The following is a 16307-nucleotide window of genomic DNA, read 5'->3' as shown; positions in this document are numbered from 1 at the left end:
CCAGCACATGTACAGGTGCTGTGCAGCATCCACCTGCTGGCGTCAGGGAGCTACCAGAGCGTGGTTGCTGTGGTGGGAGGGGTGACCCAGAGCAGCCTCTCAAGGTTTTTTCACAGATTCCTTGACGCCATGTTGCACAGGATGGGCCATTACATTTCTTTTCCATCCACCCATGCAGAACTGGTACAAACCAAATCGGACTTCTACCAGATGGCAGGATTTCCCCATATCATCGGATGCATTGATGGCACACACATCCCCATTTGTCCCCCTGCTGCCACAGAATACATTTACCGCAATAGGAAATCAACCCACACCATCAACGTGCAGGTGATTTGCAATGCTAAGCACTACATCACAGACCTTGTAGCAAAATTCCCGGGAAGTACCCATGATTCATATATATTTCAGAACAGTGGCATCTATGAACGGCTGACTGCAGGGGAATTTGGTGAAGGCTACCTCCTAGGTAAGACACAGTGTGCAACACCTATTAGACCTATTGCAATTAGCAGTACATGTATGCATGTGAGTAAATTATTCCCTTTTCTTTCCAGGAGACAGTGCATATGCCCTTCGCTCATTCATACTAACCCCCTACCTCAACCCCTCAACACCCAGCCAAAGGAGATACAACCGGGCACACAAGCGCACACGCAATGTTGTTGAGAGAACATTTGGAATTTGGAAGAGCAGGTTTAGATGCCTGCACAAGAGTGGAGGTGCAAGGCAGTATACCCCCATCACATGCTGTAAGATCATTGCTGCCTGTGCCATGTTGCACAATCTGGCTGTTAAGAAGGGGACTGAGGTGGAGTTAAGTGACTATGAGGATCACGACGACGACAATGCTGTGCCTGAAAGACATCCTGCAGGAGTGTCAACACCAAGTGATGGCAGATACAGACGTGAGGAGATTACACGCAACTATTTCTGAGTAAGTGAAGACACTGAGCTATAGTCAAAGCACAAGCTTCTGTTTATTTAGATTTCTTAAACAGATGGTAAAGAAAAAAATAGCAACAGTAAGCATTTGACATCAATGCTCACAGTGAGCAAACACACTCAGACAGGTCTTGAACCCACCCACCATAGTTGCATATTGTCACTAGGCTTGTTTAAATGGCACAAATGTGCAAATGAAACTTTAACAACTAAAAAAAAAAATGTGCACAGGCAGTAGGCCATAGTAAAAACTGTTCATTTTCGGCCACGCTTTGCACTGGCAGGTGTTTGTGGCTCAGCCTGTTCACTGGGCGTTTGGCCTGTAGCCTCACCCTGTCGCCTGCTGCTCCTCCTTGGCTCAACACCATGTGGGCTAGCTGTGCTGCTCCTACTGGTGCTAGGTTCACTGTCCGGCACGTCAAGAGCAGAACTTCGTGCACTTTGTGCATTGAGTAGGGCCTCCAGCGCACCAGTCATTCCAGCAATGCCCCTTGTTAACTGGTTGGTATTATTAGTCAGGACTTCCTGACTATTGATGCTACGCCTGCATAGCAGGGATGTGGCTGTTGCCAGGCGGTGTAAGGATTTCTCTGCTCTCTGTGCGCGCTGCTTGTCCCTGCGCCTTGCAGCAATTTCAGAGTCAAGTTTAGTGCACAGTTGCTGTATGCCTGTTGCCATACACTTGTTCACTTCCACAAGCTCTTGTATGCCCTTGCCAATGTCCTGAATGTTAATGTTCATGTTTCTCATTTGTCTCTGACAGGCCATGATGCCCTTGCCCTGCATCCTCTGTATCCTGATCATCGATCCCTCCAGGCCTTGAAAGACACTGGACCCCTCCCCACGTGCACCTACACCCCTTCCTTGGACAGTGCGCCTTCTAGTGATAGGTGGTACAGGCTCTGTGCCGGGCTGCAGTGTGGCAGTGATGTCAGCCTCAGACAAGTCATGTGACTCTACACCCACCATTTCCTCAGCACCTATCTCCATTTGCAGCAGTGGGGAAACAACATGCCTCCTGCTAGGGTGTGCAACAGGTGTTACCAAATCAAGGGATGCAGGCATTTCTGGTGATGAGACCAATAGTGGTGACTGTGAGGGAATTGGGGATCCATGCATTTCCTCACTGATGTCTGTTTCTTGGGAGGGTGGCTGCCCACTCGGAACCCCTGTGTCCTGGGATGCACTGGGCCCTGGATCCTGACTGTCATCCCTCTGGGGTGCCGTGCCTTCTGCCTCCTCGGACTGCCTTCTGGATGTGTGACCTGTGGACATATGGGCACATATCAGCTAGGTGCAAATGTGTCACAGCCACTACAATTAAACATATCAATTTGCACTTTGAACATGCTGCCTGCCCTTCATTTTGTCAGCAAAGATTTAAATTTCTTGTTGGTTACATATGTCACATGTTCTTTCAAAGACTGACTACATGTACCATGATGCATTGCTGCAGTTTTGCACACACACCATGGGACTGGGGTAACTGAGCTGCAAGGGGTGAGGGATGGGTGGGGGTGGGAGGGGGATTGCTGTGCATGCATCTTACCTTTTGTTTTTGCAGATTTAGCCGAGCTGTCCACTTCTCCCAGTCCATGGACACTTTCAGACTCCATGGTTGTGGCTACCAGCTCCTCAAGCTCGGTGAGTGGGGGTGCAGTGTTCTTTCCTCCACCTGTTTTTTGTGACTGCTTGTGGCGATCAGCCAATTTTTTCTTTGTGAGGCTCCTTAGGTCATAGAACCTCTTCTTTAAGTCTTCTGTCACTCTGGTGGTCACTCCCACAGCATTAACTTTAGCAAGGATGTCCAGCCATAATTTCCTTTTTGTTGATTCTGCCACAGTGAGGGACAGTTTGCCAAAAAGTCTGTGGTGTACCTTGACCACCTCCTCAACAAGCACCTGTAATTCAGTACTACTGAACTTAAGTTTCCTTTTCCTTTCTGCCTGCTCACTTTCCCTGCTGCTTTCCATTTTAAAGTGTTCTCAATTCACGAGCTCTGCCTGCTGCTGCTACTGCTCCCAGTCTCTCTGCTCCAACTGCCTTTCCAGAACCTTCTAATTAGTTGCAGCTGCCTGTGTGCACACTTCCTGCCAGGAAGGGGGAGGGTGGTTGCACCTGATTGGCTGTTGTGTTGAGTTTCACTTTTGTTTGCTGGCCGACGCGGAAAATACCGATCGGTAATTACCGATCGGTAATTACCGATCGGTATTTACTGATCGGTATTTACCGATCGGTATTTCCAATGCTTTCCTATGGGACTTTTGGCCCATAGGAATGCATTGGCCATACCGATCGGTAAATACTGATCGGTAATTACCGATTCCATATTTACCGATTGTTATTTACCGATTCTTACCGAATCGGTAATTGGAACATCTGGATGTTCCTACATACCCCCCCTTCTTATTTACCGATTCTTATTTACCGAATCGGTAGAATTCGGTAATTAAGAAACTGTAAATATTTTTTACCTACATCTGGCCCCTGGATGTTCCTACATACCCCCCCTTCCTTCTTATTTACCGATTCTTATTTACCGAATCGGTAAAATTCGTTAATTAAGAAACTGTAAATATTTTTTACCTACATCTGGCCCTTGGTTTCCATAGGAAGAGCGGTTTTTCAATAGCCAACAACTTTAGCATCGGTTGATGAATCCTCGCAAAATTTTAAAAACTAGTTTGATGCTCAATTGAGTGATCTGTCAAGCGGGGGCCAAGAAAAATGGGAGGAAACAAAACGCATTTTCCCCTTGTTTATTTCCAAAGGAACTTCAGATTTCGCTACAGACCAATCTACTGAACGCAATTACACCAAATTTGACAGGAAGGTAGATGTAGGTTCAAGGAAGAGCCTTTTTGTAATTTGGTGTAAAACTGTTCAGTAGTTGTGGAGCAATTTAAAGAAATCTCTAGTTGTATATATAGGGACGCAGCGGATCCACGACTTCTTCTGATCTCGTGATGAGATATGATTGGCTGCCAACACTTCAAACAAGGAAGGGTTGGCAGCCATCTGGGTACTCAGCTTCAGCAGAGTCCCAGAAAAAACATAAAAGAAATTAAAGTGGGCAAGGTAAAAATAGGCTGACCCCCTGGGCCTATTGGGGGGGTCCCACAGGAACCATGCAGGGCCAAAAAAGCATTAAAAAGACAACAAATCAGTGGAATCCGTGGGCCCTACCAAAAATGTTTTTTTTTTTAAAGTGCAGGCTCCGATGCTTTGTTAATATTTAGCCCCCGGATGAGCTAGGTCCAGGGGGCTTTTTTTAAATAAGAGAGGTGCGGCGCACAGGTCTCCCCTCCTGGAGCTTAATATTGCACGGAGACAACCACCTCACCTGGGGCTTCTTTAAAAATAAATGTGGGTGAGGCACTTACCACTTCCCCTGCTGCCCCGGTGACCACCATCACCTCCCTATGGGTTATTTATTTTTACATAAGTGGGCCTCTCAGACCTCCACAGTACCGGGGCTTTATGGCGCAAAACAGTCTCTGGCCATTACTTGGAGCTGGAAAATGTACGGAAGGAAGAGACTGTTTGGCGCCATTACAGGACTGGCACTTACAGCATAGTCGACTTCTGGAAAGCGGGGCTGGCACATAACAGAGCAGCACACCAACCAACTGGGGTTCTAATTTTGTTTTTCATTTCTGGACAAATCAAAGTGCATCCACTTGGAAATACCGTGGTGGACTACAATTACCATGAGGCTGTGGTGACAGCCACGCCCACTGAGGCAGGTAGTTGGAATTTAAAATGTGTAGAGCAACTTGAAAGTGGAGAGCCACTTTCAAGTTGCGATACGCGGTACGCAACAGGCCAGGAACGGGGAAAGCCGGTTGTCGGATTTAAAAGCCACAACTATATCATACCCTGTGTCCATGAACTCACATCATATGCAGGTCCCTGTGATTTTAAGAAGGTGAATTTGATTAAGAACATTGGGAAAGGAATAGTCCATCTAGGGGTAAAGAAATGATCCCCATGCAACAATTAATAAGGACTGGAGTCAAGGCTCTCGCTTTGATTAACTAATAGAATCATCCAAAAAGAATAAAAGATTTTTTAATCGTGATATTGAAAAATATCCCCTTTGTCCAAAATTAAGGAGGATTCTCACACGTGCGATTGCACAGGTGATACGAGTAGTAAGGAGAAATATATGTAATCTGTCTTGATGAAGGTTTTCTCATCAACTTAATACCACTGAAACGCGTCAACGCTTTATTCCTCGTTAAATTTGAAAGGGTCAACAGTGTTGTGGTGACATGGAATGAAAAACGTATGCCCTCTGTTGTACCAAATTAGACTGAATTAACACTTACAAGACAAAATTCATTGTCTGGATTTCTCCTGTTATCTTTTGTGAATATGTAATGTGTTTTTAATTTATTTGCGTGATCAATTTTAATGTATTTGGACATTAAGGGTAATGTTTTTAAATGAAAATAAAAATGTGTGATACATTTTGATTATACTCTTCCTTGTAAGTGCTTTATAAATTGTGGCCAGTTTGAGAAGTATGTTTGACGTATATGAATAGATGTGGCATGATTGGCCTTCATATTGACAACACCAAAGGGAAACCTTTTTCTTTTACTAAAAAACTCCATTTAAACCAAAATCTACTTTCATACCAGCAATGCCATGTGATGCAATTGATTCTCTCAATGAGAAAGTGGTGGAAAATATAAAAAAAATGTAATCACATGATCTAACGAGCTAAAAGAAAATACAATGTACAGTAAGTGCAATATCGCAAACTAATTCAAAAGTTGAAGTAGCAAAGTGACATGGTCCTATGTAATGCAGCTAAAGGGGGCAATATTGTTCTGTGACCTTTAAAAGATTATCTTGAGGAGGCATAAAACCAACTCAATTACACTGCATATTATGTGAAAAGTAGTTTGGAGACAGTCACATCTATAGACTTACAGTATCGTAGGCAATGATCCATCTGGAGAATTGAGGGCCTGTTGAGTTACGAGGAACGGTTTTCTTCAATTCCTCATCTGTATTTATTACCCAAAGTTCACAAAACAAGTTACCTCCACCAGGCAGACCTATAATTTCTGCTATTAATAGCACATTTGAAAATACTTCCCGACATGTGTACTTTTTTCTCCAAAGCTTTGTAAAGAATCTCCCATCATTTGTTTTGGACACAGAAGACTTTTTTAAACCTGTCCATGACATTCTTTAGCATTGAGACTATTTGCTGATGACGTTAGATGTCTGTTCAGTATTAACCATTATGATGGGGTCAATGCATTTGTATTTTCTTGTAGAGTTGCCCGTTAAAAATGTTAAAATATAATTGTTTGCTACTATGCATGATTAAGAGGTGTTTAGAAAAGATTTTTTTTAATTTTACTTGGAAGGTCTTCCAGCAGAGGCATGGTACTGCGATGGGCACCGTCTTCGCCCCCAGTTACCCATGTTTACACATGGGCTGGTGGGAGGAGCAGATGCTCATCGCTAACCACAGTGATTTGTGGAACGATCATGTATTCTTTTAGCTATGATATACTGGTAACCTATTTGCGGTCTAGAGGGGTACCATTGAATCAGCTGAATCGTTTGTTAGAGAAATCAATATTAATTCCATCAACTTCCAATTCGTGGCACACATCAGTAAGACTCAGGTAGACTTCCTTGATTTACAAGTGTATATTCAACATAATAAAATCAAGACACGCTTGCATAGAAAGGCAACTGCGGGAAACTATGTTACATGCAGATAGTTTCCATCCACAGCACCTAAAAAACAGCACCCCTTGGGGAAGTGCTTCGCCTTAGGAGAAACTACATTTGCCTGATGATGTACTTGCGGGCCAAATTGAAACTGTCAATAGATTTATACAAGGAAGATATAAAAATTACATACTCCATTCTGCCCTGGTTAAAGCAAATCAAAAGAGTAGGGATGAACTATTATTTAATAGATGCTCCAAAGTATTGGACTCGACTATAAGATTAACAGTGCGTTTCAGCAAACAGGAAAAACAAATAAGGGCCATCATGAAAAAACATTAGCCCTTAGTGCAGGGCAGGGCGATGCGACATTGGGGCCCTCCTTGCCAAAAGTACCCTCTATTGCATTTAGGAAGGCTCCATCTATGAGAGATGTCCTAGTTAAGAGTAGTCCAGAGGTTGTAGAGAATAGAAGTTGGCCACAACCAAGGAATGGATTTTACAATTGTACTCAACACATTTCAATCTCGACAATATCACATGCAAGCCACATTTACCTATCCCCTGGTCTGATCATTATCTGGTGGAATTTTCCATAACTATTCCCCAGTCCTCTACAACTCAGGTACTCCCCACAGAACCTAGGGTGACGAGAAACTGGAAAAAACTAAACATTAGTCAATTTAACGCATGTCTTGACGATACTAAGCCCCTTACCACCATAATGAATATCGAGGAGGCAGCAGTTATTCACGACTGGCTTAGCTCTGCTGTCAATGTATGCCTTCCCCAAAGAAAGAAAAAGTATAATTTGCATCACCCACTCGCCCCGTGGTTTCCTGAATTAATTAAACTGGAAAAAACTGCATGCAAAAATTTAGAGCGTTGATGGCGTGCCCATTATGACCCCTCTATAAAGCAACTGTATAAATCTGCCCTAACTAAATATCATGCGCATTGCTAAACGGCCAGGGTTGAATACATCAATTCAACTATTGTGAACGCACAAAATCGTCCCAAAGCACTCTTTAAAGCTGTGCAAGAACTCTCTGGCGCTACTTGTCAACCTAGAGCCCCACGTTTGGATTCTATACAATGCAACGCTTTGGCAGAATTTTTTATTAACAAAATTAATAAAATCTATGCTGGCTTCGAGGACCCAACCTCCCCTCGTATAACACCTGAACCTCCCAAACTGGTTACTCACTCTGACTATGTCGCACCGGACCAAATTTTTAGCAACATCTCTCAGCACTTAGTAACCTGGGACCCTCTTAACATGTCCACATTACATGAGATCATCAGTAACATCAAATCAGGTTCCCCCTTGGATCCTTTTCCCCCCCAAGTCCTATTAACCCTGGACACTCCTTCCCTCACTCTCATTCTGGAGCTTCTAAACACTTCCCTAAGGGAAGCTAAAGTTCCCAAAGCATGGAAACATGTTATGATAGTTCCCCTGTTGAAGAAAGCTAATTCAGATCCAGAAGACCCCTCCAACTTTCACCCGATTTCGCTCCTACCTGTATTTTCAAAAATTCTACAAAAACACATCCTCACACAACTCACTAATTTTACTGAATCAAGGAACCTTCTTCACAACTCCCAGTCAGGTTTCAGGGCAGGATTCTCAACAGAATCAACACTTCTAGGGGTCTCTGAGACCATACGCCGGCAGGTTGATAATGGGGAAACCGTGGCACTCATCTTACTCGACCTCAGTGCCGCTTTTGACACGGTTTCCCACACCATCCTCCTTAACACCCTGCAAGTTTGCGGTATTTCTGGGTCTGCCCATGTATGGCTCGAAAGCTTCCTTAATGATAGAACTTTTCAAGTCTTTTCTTCCACTTCTACCTCAAAAAAACATAACTCTCAGTTTGGTGTTTCTTAAGGCTCGATCCTGAGCCCCCTACTGTTTAATTTGTGCATTAGTGCCCTGGCCACCATAGCGGAACAAGCTGGGTTGACTATCTACTCATACGCTGATGACACCCAGCTAATCTACTCACTCTCCGCAAATGCACACTCTAACCCGTCCTCCCTTTGCTCCGGCCTCAACAACATTGCCAAATGGATGCATGAAAATAAACTTAAACTCAACGGGGGAAAGACTGAACTTCTTCTTTTTGGTAAAAATGCAGCCCTGTGGGGCCCTCACCATTGGCCGCCTCAGATGGGGCCTACACCCTATCCCTCCAAAACTGCTCGCAACCTTGGCATCATCTTTGATGACAAAAAGTCCATGAAACAACAAGCGGTTAGAGTCGCTGCTACCTGTTTCACTATCCTTATGTGGCTCAGGAAGATTATATGGATGCTTCCTCAGGACACACAAAAAACCGTAGTCCAGGCTTTAATAACATCTAGATTGGACTATGGCAACATCTTGTACTTAGGAGCCTGTAAGGAAGTCACGAGGAAACTTCAGACGGTACAAAACGAAGCGGTTAGGCTACTCTGCAAACTGCCCAACAAATCCTCCACCTCCACCTCTTTACGCAACCTGCACTGGCTCCGAATCGAAAGCCGTACTAAATTTAAAGCCTTGTGCTATATGCACAGAATAAAATCAGACAAGGCACCATCCTACCTTAGCACCCTAGTTCACCAATACTGCCCTTCAAGGGTCCTTCGCTCCTCAAGCCAATATAAGTTTCAGGTACCCAGGATTAATCGAGCAAGAATGGGTGGACGTTCTTTCTCCTATCTTGCACCTTCCCTCTAAAATTCCCTCCCCCTCTATCTCCGTACAGACCCATGTTACCTCAAATTCCGTAGGAATTTGAAAACATGGTTGTTCGACCAATAAGCTCCCTTTCTAGGCCCGAAGTCTCTCTACTGTGTTCTCCCTCAACCCGTCCTTAGCGCCGGGAAACCTCCGGGTAGCTGTGCGCTCTATAAATATAAATATAATAATAATAATAGTAATAATGAAAAACCATGGAAAATCAGAGACATAGTTGTAAAACTCAACATACAGTTTATCTTTTGGTGTGTGATTGTAAACTGAAATATGTAGGAAGTGCCATATTACAGGTCCACAAGAGAATTCTTTGACAGGTGTTCACATTGGAAGATGACATGTCTGTGGATGTGGGGCAGCTGACAGTGTTCTTGTGGATGATGGAGATTCCAACCCCAAGCTAGTGATGTTTGTCTTGCCTTCAAATTTTGTAGGATGTGGGGTGGCTGTGCCAATGTCAGGTGGACTGTTTGGTGAGTGAACGGGTGTTGAGGACCATACATGCGAGTGTGGAGTGTTGTATGGGTGGTTGCAGGACTGTGTGAGTGACAGAGAGTGGAGTGGTGTTGATGCTGTGAGAGTAAGTGCATGAAAACATGAATCAGGCATATATAGTCATATACAGGCTGGCAGTCTTAAACTTCTAACTTTAGTCCTAAAAATGTCTCTGTTACTGAGAATTGGAGAGAACAATGGGCCTAGCCTTAGTACTGGAGGCACATGCAGTACTTTTGGGATTCTGGGAGGTTATAGACTTAACTAGATACCAGGGACTTTTTGTCATATCATTAAATATTTTGCTGCACTAAATCTGTTCAACATTATAAAATAACACATAAACCTGCAAGTGGGATAATGATCTACTTACCCAGCACATCAGAGGCCCTCAGGAGTTCCTTCAGAAACACAACAGAAATAACTGCACTACCTAATAAAGGAAAAAATAAGTCATATTAGAATGTTAAACTGCTAAACATCACATTTCTTTTTTATGGTCTGAATTTAATATCCTGTTAAATTTCGTTCTAAAAATGTATTTTACATTCACCATTTAACAATGTGTTAAACACCAGTATTTGAATGTTTCTCACTGAGGTTGGGTAGACACGTGGAAATCGAAGAGTCTTTACATTTTAGACATGCAGCTGAAAAGTCAGAGGAATCAAGTATAGTTTTGTCATCATTATTCTGAGAAGGAGTCTAAAAAGAGGTCATGTTGCGCAAACAAATGATGGACGGAATGCTGCACAAATCAAACATTCACCCCCAGTCAAGAAATCTTAGTTCAATCCATCCTTTTTTTGCTCACCATGCCACCCCAGATTGGACCCAGTCATATGCACATAAGTCTTGTCTCTGCTCCTCATGGGAACAGTCCAGCCCGAACAGCTAAATCAGGTCCTCCCTGGACTGGAAACAATCATCCTGGGATCAGTTTCCGGGTATTACCCCTCATCAGCCAGGCTAGCTAGAATCCAGTGGCACAGTGAGCACGTTTCCGGGGAGGACCTGGCTTGGCAGTTTGGGCTGGACTGTTCCCACGAGGAGCAGAGTCAAGACTGATTTGCATATGGCTGTGGGATAATTCCGAGGTAAGGGATGCAATTAGAGTTAGGGTGTTAGTATAGGGTTAAAGTACATATCGGCATAGGGAAACTAAGCGAGGTAGGTGCTAGTGTAAGAGTATTTCGAAGAAAGAATAAACACTTCAAACATTTTTTTACAAAAACTGAAAGGTAATCTTTCAAAGTAAATACAGATTGGATGAACTGCATTCCATTTCAAACCTTAGGTTTCACAAGCTGAGTTTGGACATTTGGGGTATCTGACTGTACATTTAGAATGTTCATCCTAGCTTTATTTGCTCCATGTTTTTCCTTGACTGAAGACATTAAAGTAGGAGTATTCAGCCTAGATTACTCTATATTGATAATGGTATCTGAGAAAGCAATAGATCACATAATTTACTTTAGTAAACCGATGAACTGCCAATTATAATTGTAATAAAAATACAGAGGCTTTATGTAGAACTGTTGACCCAGCAACATATGTGTTAAGTATTTAGGCAGCACCAGACAAAATATCCCCCAATCCCCATGAAGAAGAATACATGTTAGCTATACCTTCCTGTTGATTCGGGTGTAGGACATATTACTGTCTTGAATTGTACCACAGACTAAATGATATTGGGGACGGCCTATGGCAAGGGAGGGGAGGGCGAGTAAATTGGGGAATTTGATAGTTCACTGTCTGTATAGGCTCTTGAGTATGATCCTGATGTATCGTTCACATTGGCACATAATATGACAGTTGATTGTTAATAAATAAATCGCAATAAAAATCTGTTTATACAAAACAAACTAATATTATAGTGAAGAAACAATCAAATAAAATTCCTAAATCAATTTAGTAAGAAAGTGAAAACAATAAACAACAATGACCAAAAAACTGTCAAAAAGACGTTTAAAGCTTTAGGTCAGAAGGTTACAAGAAACAACAGAGCGCCAATGGTTGTGGTTGACTGTAACCTAGGAGCAAATTAAGGCCATTTGCAATGGAGCCACAGTTAGGTATGTGTAAATGTAAATGTAAATGTAAATGTTTTTGAGCTTGTAAAGTGCACTGCTACCTGTCCATAGGTCTCCTGGCGCTGTATAACTCTGGGGAAGGTATGCCTGGAGAAATGCCAGTCAAAGTTTTACTTTTAGACTTAGGGTCTGATTTTGAGTTTGGAAGATGGGTACTCCATCAAAAATATGACTGATATACTGTCTGCCTTTTTATTATTGGGTTACGTTGTATGGCACTTGTAATAAGGCATACAGGATATCTGTCACGTTTGTGATGGAGTAATCAGCCACCAAACTCTACATCGGTCCCTTATACCTTTTAACAGAAGTCCAAAATCTGAACCGGAGAAAAGCAGGACACTGTAGTCCGTAAAGTTATCTTGAGCTCATACATTCATTTTTCAGGGTGTCCCCGAAACCAGGAGTTTTTGTACCGAAATCTCCATATGGACAAACTTAAAAAAAAGTAGCTGCCAAAGTTCTTTCCTAACTGTGATCCCTTTGCTGCCCTTTCCCACTCTCAAGTTTTACCTTTGATCTTATTCAATCTTTTGAATCTCAAAACCACCTTGTGGACCAAGGCAGGATGCTTTAGCTGACTAGGTATTTCAGCGGTCCTCCAGTATCCTCATACTTCCCACCAAACAATTACAAGTGGAGAACCCAGCAGATTGTGGCTGGCAGGTCAAGTCTCAACTTCTGAAGATTATTTAGAACTTCTTCATGGCCTCACCTACATCTGCAAGGGTCCATACCACAGGTCAGCAGCATGAGGAAGATTTGGCCATTCACTACAGAGTTAGTAACGTAAAGCCATTCTGACAGGTCCTTTTAGTTGGTTACTACAGTCTTGATTTCAGTGCTACCTTTGTAGCAATATCAAGAAGGCATTTGTGGAACTTGTCTAAAAAGAGCACAGTTTATTCATATTTTCATACAAAACTAAATACAGGGCATATTTAATTATTTGAAAACTCTTCATGCGACTAGATACAATTAATTGAGGAGTATTTCATATGTTTTACATCAATTATGCACCCGGATGGAAAATGTTGTGAGGGAATCTAGCCTGCTACCTGGAAGATGGGGAAGATGCTATTCATCTAACATTCAAGGATATGTGTAAACAATGTAATAAACTAAGGCTCTGCTAAATTTTCATAATCAACTTTACCGTACATTTTGTGTTCAATAGTCCCAGGAATTCTTCTCAGTTCCCTTCTCTGATTTTAATTTAGCCATGTGCAGTACAATAGCATTTATCTATCTCAGGGTTAATTTCATGACTGTGTTTTTAGTTATGAGACTTCATAAGTTAGGCAAAACGAAAGGGGATGATGGATGGAGTGTTGAACATTGTAAGCACTCACCCCCAGTCAACTGATCTGGGTTTAATCCATCATCGTTCTTTAGCTCACTCAGCCACCCCAGTTCAGACATGGCCATATGCAAATCAGTCTGACCCTGTGCCTCATGGGAACAGTCCAGCCTGAACTGCCAAGCCATGTTTTCCCTGGACCAGAAACAAACATCCTGGGACTGGTTTCTGGCTAATCAGCCATCATCAGCCAGGCTAGCTTGAATCCAGTGGCAAAGTGAGCAATGAACCCACGTCTGGGCATACCCTGCCAACTTAGGGCGACCAAAGCAAAACCAAAGGGGATGATGAACGGGGTGTTGAACATTGCAAGCACTCACCCCCAGTCAACTGATATGGGTTTAATCCATCATCATTCTTTAGCTCACTCCGCCACCCAAGTTCAGACATGGCCATATGTAAATCAGTCTGACCCTGTGCCTCATGGAAACAGTCCAGCCCGAACTGCCAAGCCATGTCTTCCCTGGACCGGAAACAAGCATCCTGGGACCGGTGTCTGGCTAATCAGCTGTCATCAGCCAGGCTAGCTTGAATCCAGTGGCAAAGTTAGATCATTCTTTTTAATGCCATTGCATTCAGGTCTGTGATGCTACGCATTACTCAAAGACAGAAAATAGGAATTTGATTGTACAATTTATAACATTCCAATTGCTATATAACCTCTTGTGTATACTGCCGTAATGGTTTATTATCTTGTTGCAATTTGTCAATTTTTAACACGCCACAGTGCTCAAGCTCTGGCAATTTTGCCTTGAACAACAGTTCTTGTTTCAGACCAGATGTCGAATTATTCCCAAAAGTTGGCAATTTTTTTTTTTTTATTTGATCGCTGATTTCCTTGGAACTGCTTTGCACAGATGTTCATCTAATTTGAATATTTCCAGAGACTGTACAAGACACATCTTATATGTTATGCATGGGAACAATGTCTAATAATGAATAATACTTGTGTTTTGTCGTTATTCCGAGATGCTCCATTTTTTATTGTATTAAATTAATTATTTCCTTAGGAGACACTCTGTCAAAGGATTGTGACAGACACCTGACACCTCTCTAAAAAATCCCTACCTATCCAACTCATGTCTAGCTGAAAACCAGAGAAAGTGTTTATTTCCTTCCCGCTCTTAACTTCTCATCATACTGAATAATCTCATCTAATGTAGTAAACTACTGCTTGCACAAGTTAAGGTTAATAAATAAAAACATTACTGAAATATCTGCCAAGACAAACAATACTCATAACACAGAAAACAAATCTGAGAATTGATTCCACAAAGAATGCATTCTTCATCTTCGTTCTGCCTCTGGCGCATCTTCCTGTTTCGACCACTGCAATGTCATTTACTCTCATTTTGCAAAAACATTCAGCTCCCCAAGCTCCAAAAGGCACATGAACATGTGGCCGGGATTTTCTTTGATCTGCAACAATAAGATCCCATCAGAAAACCTACAAAAACCCTCCTCTGACTTTACGCCAAGAAAACAATATACTTCAGGGCTCTGTGCTCACCCGCAAGATCATTTAAGGATGCACAACGGATTGACTTCAAAACAAACTTAACAGCCTTGGAAAATAAATGGAAGCACTTGAATGCAGATCAATTCACGTGTATTGCCCCCACACCCTGGGACACCCTCTGCACTCATGTCAGATCAGAAGGAAGGCTTTGACGGCATATCACATCAGAGTGGCCTTTGACTGACACCCTTCTATGTCAAGTAACTTTCTGAGGCACAATGCCATCTGAACCCTTTCATCACTCTTTATTGCTGTCTGGTCTGCTGCATAAGGCGAGCCACAATCTTCCTCCACTGATAGATGCATTTGCTAAAATGTGTGGCTCTCTCTGCCCAAACGTTAGTTTCTTGTCATTTTCTGTGAGGTAGTTTCAAGTAAGCCAACTCACAATAGCATCCGAAGCTACCTGAATGTATCCGACCACCCTGCCAACCTTAAAACAATTTTCTTTTCTGGCTGATCCAAATTGACAAACTCTGCCTGTCAGTGGTGCACCTGCAAGCTCCCAACTTTGAACATTACTGCCACACCAGGTCTATCCACTTGTGCCCCCCTTAACTTATGTGATCATCGCCTTAAAATGACTACTAGCTGTCTCTCGCACTTCACATAAGATCAAAAATAAAAACAAATGTGAGAAAATAACGTACATCTTGGGCAAGTGAACGTTTTTCGTATACCTCCACAATCTTAACATTTATGCGTATTTACTGTTCACAAGACATAACAAAACCTAAGTGAAGCTCAGGAATGCCCATAACACTTTACGGTTCACTTGCAACTGGGAACAGTAGTCATATTTGACCATCTGCACACAAGGAAGCTAAGACCTTAACATGATGGGCAGTCACTGCAATGGAGATACTGGCCAGACCCAGTTATCTCAGGCTTGGCATTACCACCACCTCTAGTTGCCGGCTATCGCATGAGTAGGCCTAAACAAAGAAAGGCGATTAAATATTAAGAAATATTTCACTCCAGGGATCCCACTACTTTATACCAGGTTTAATGGTTTTAATCTATGAAGAAACCAGAAAATGAAATTGGTCACTTTTCTTGTAAGTCAGCCATTACTCTGCTTTTTCTATCACATAGTGTTTTGTTAATTGGGTACTTACTTTTCCTGGAAGATGTACATTACATAGATGTGCTCTTCAGGCATCGAGAAGGACAACTTCAAAGTAATGTAGGAAAGGGAAAGAACACTGTGTGCTGGGGTTTGAAGACACCCTCACTGCAGGAAAGAGGAGAGCTGCAGCTAAGACTATTACAGCATTAAAGAATGAAGATGAAGGGAAATTAACACGAGGTTAATAAAAGGAGATTACTAGCCAGAGACATGGAAGGCTGGTCTAGGATACAGTACTGAAGATGAAAGAAGCGATGGCGAGCACTGCTCAGAGGTGCACACTGAGGACTCTTAATAAACCAGCATTAACTACAAGAAAT

General features: G+C 42.6%; 1 protein-coding gene across 1 annotated transcript in view; it reads right to left on the bottom strand.

Annotated features, from left to right (window-relative positions):
* The window catches only part of NIPAL2 (NIPA like domain containing 2), a 661359-nt gene that overhangs the window by 314071 nt on the left and 330981 nt on the right, over window positions 1-16307 (bottom strand). The window contains exon 4 of the mRNA XM_078686977.1: window positions 10260-10319. Coding sequence (XP_078543103.1) covers window positions 10260-10319 — 60 coding nt within the window. The remainder of the gene's footprint in view (window positions 1-10259; window positions 10320-16307) is intronic.

Source organism: Lissotriton helveticus, chromosome 4_1 (genome assembly GCF_964261635.1).
Source record: "Lissotriton helveticus chromosome 4_1, aLisHel1.1, whole genome shotgun sequence".
NCBI lineage: Eukaryota > Metazoa > Chordata > Amphibia > Caudata > Salamandridae > Lissotriton > Lissotriton helveticus.
Note: the sequence above shows the minus strand (reverse complement) of the source record. Positions and strands in the feature narration are given on the sequence as shown.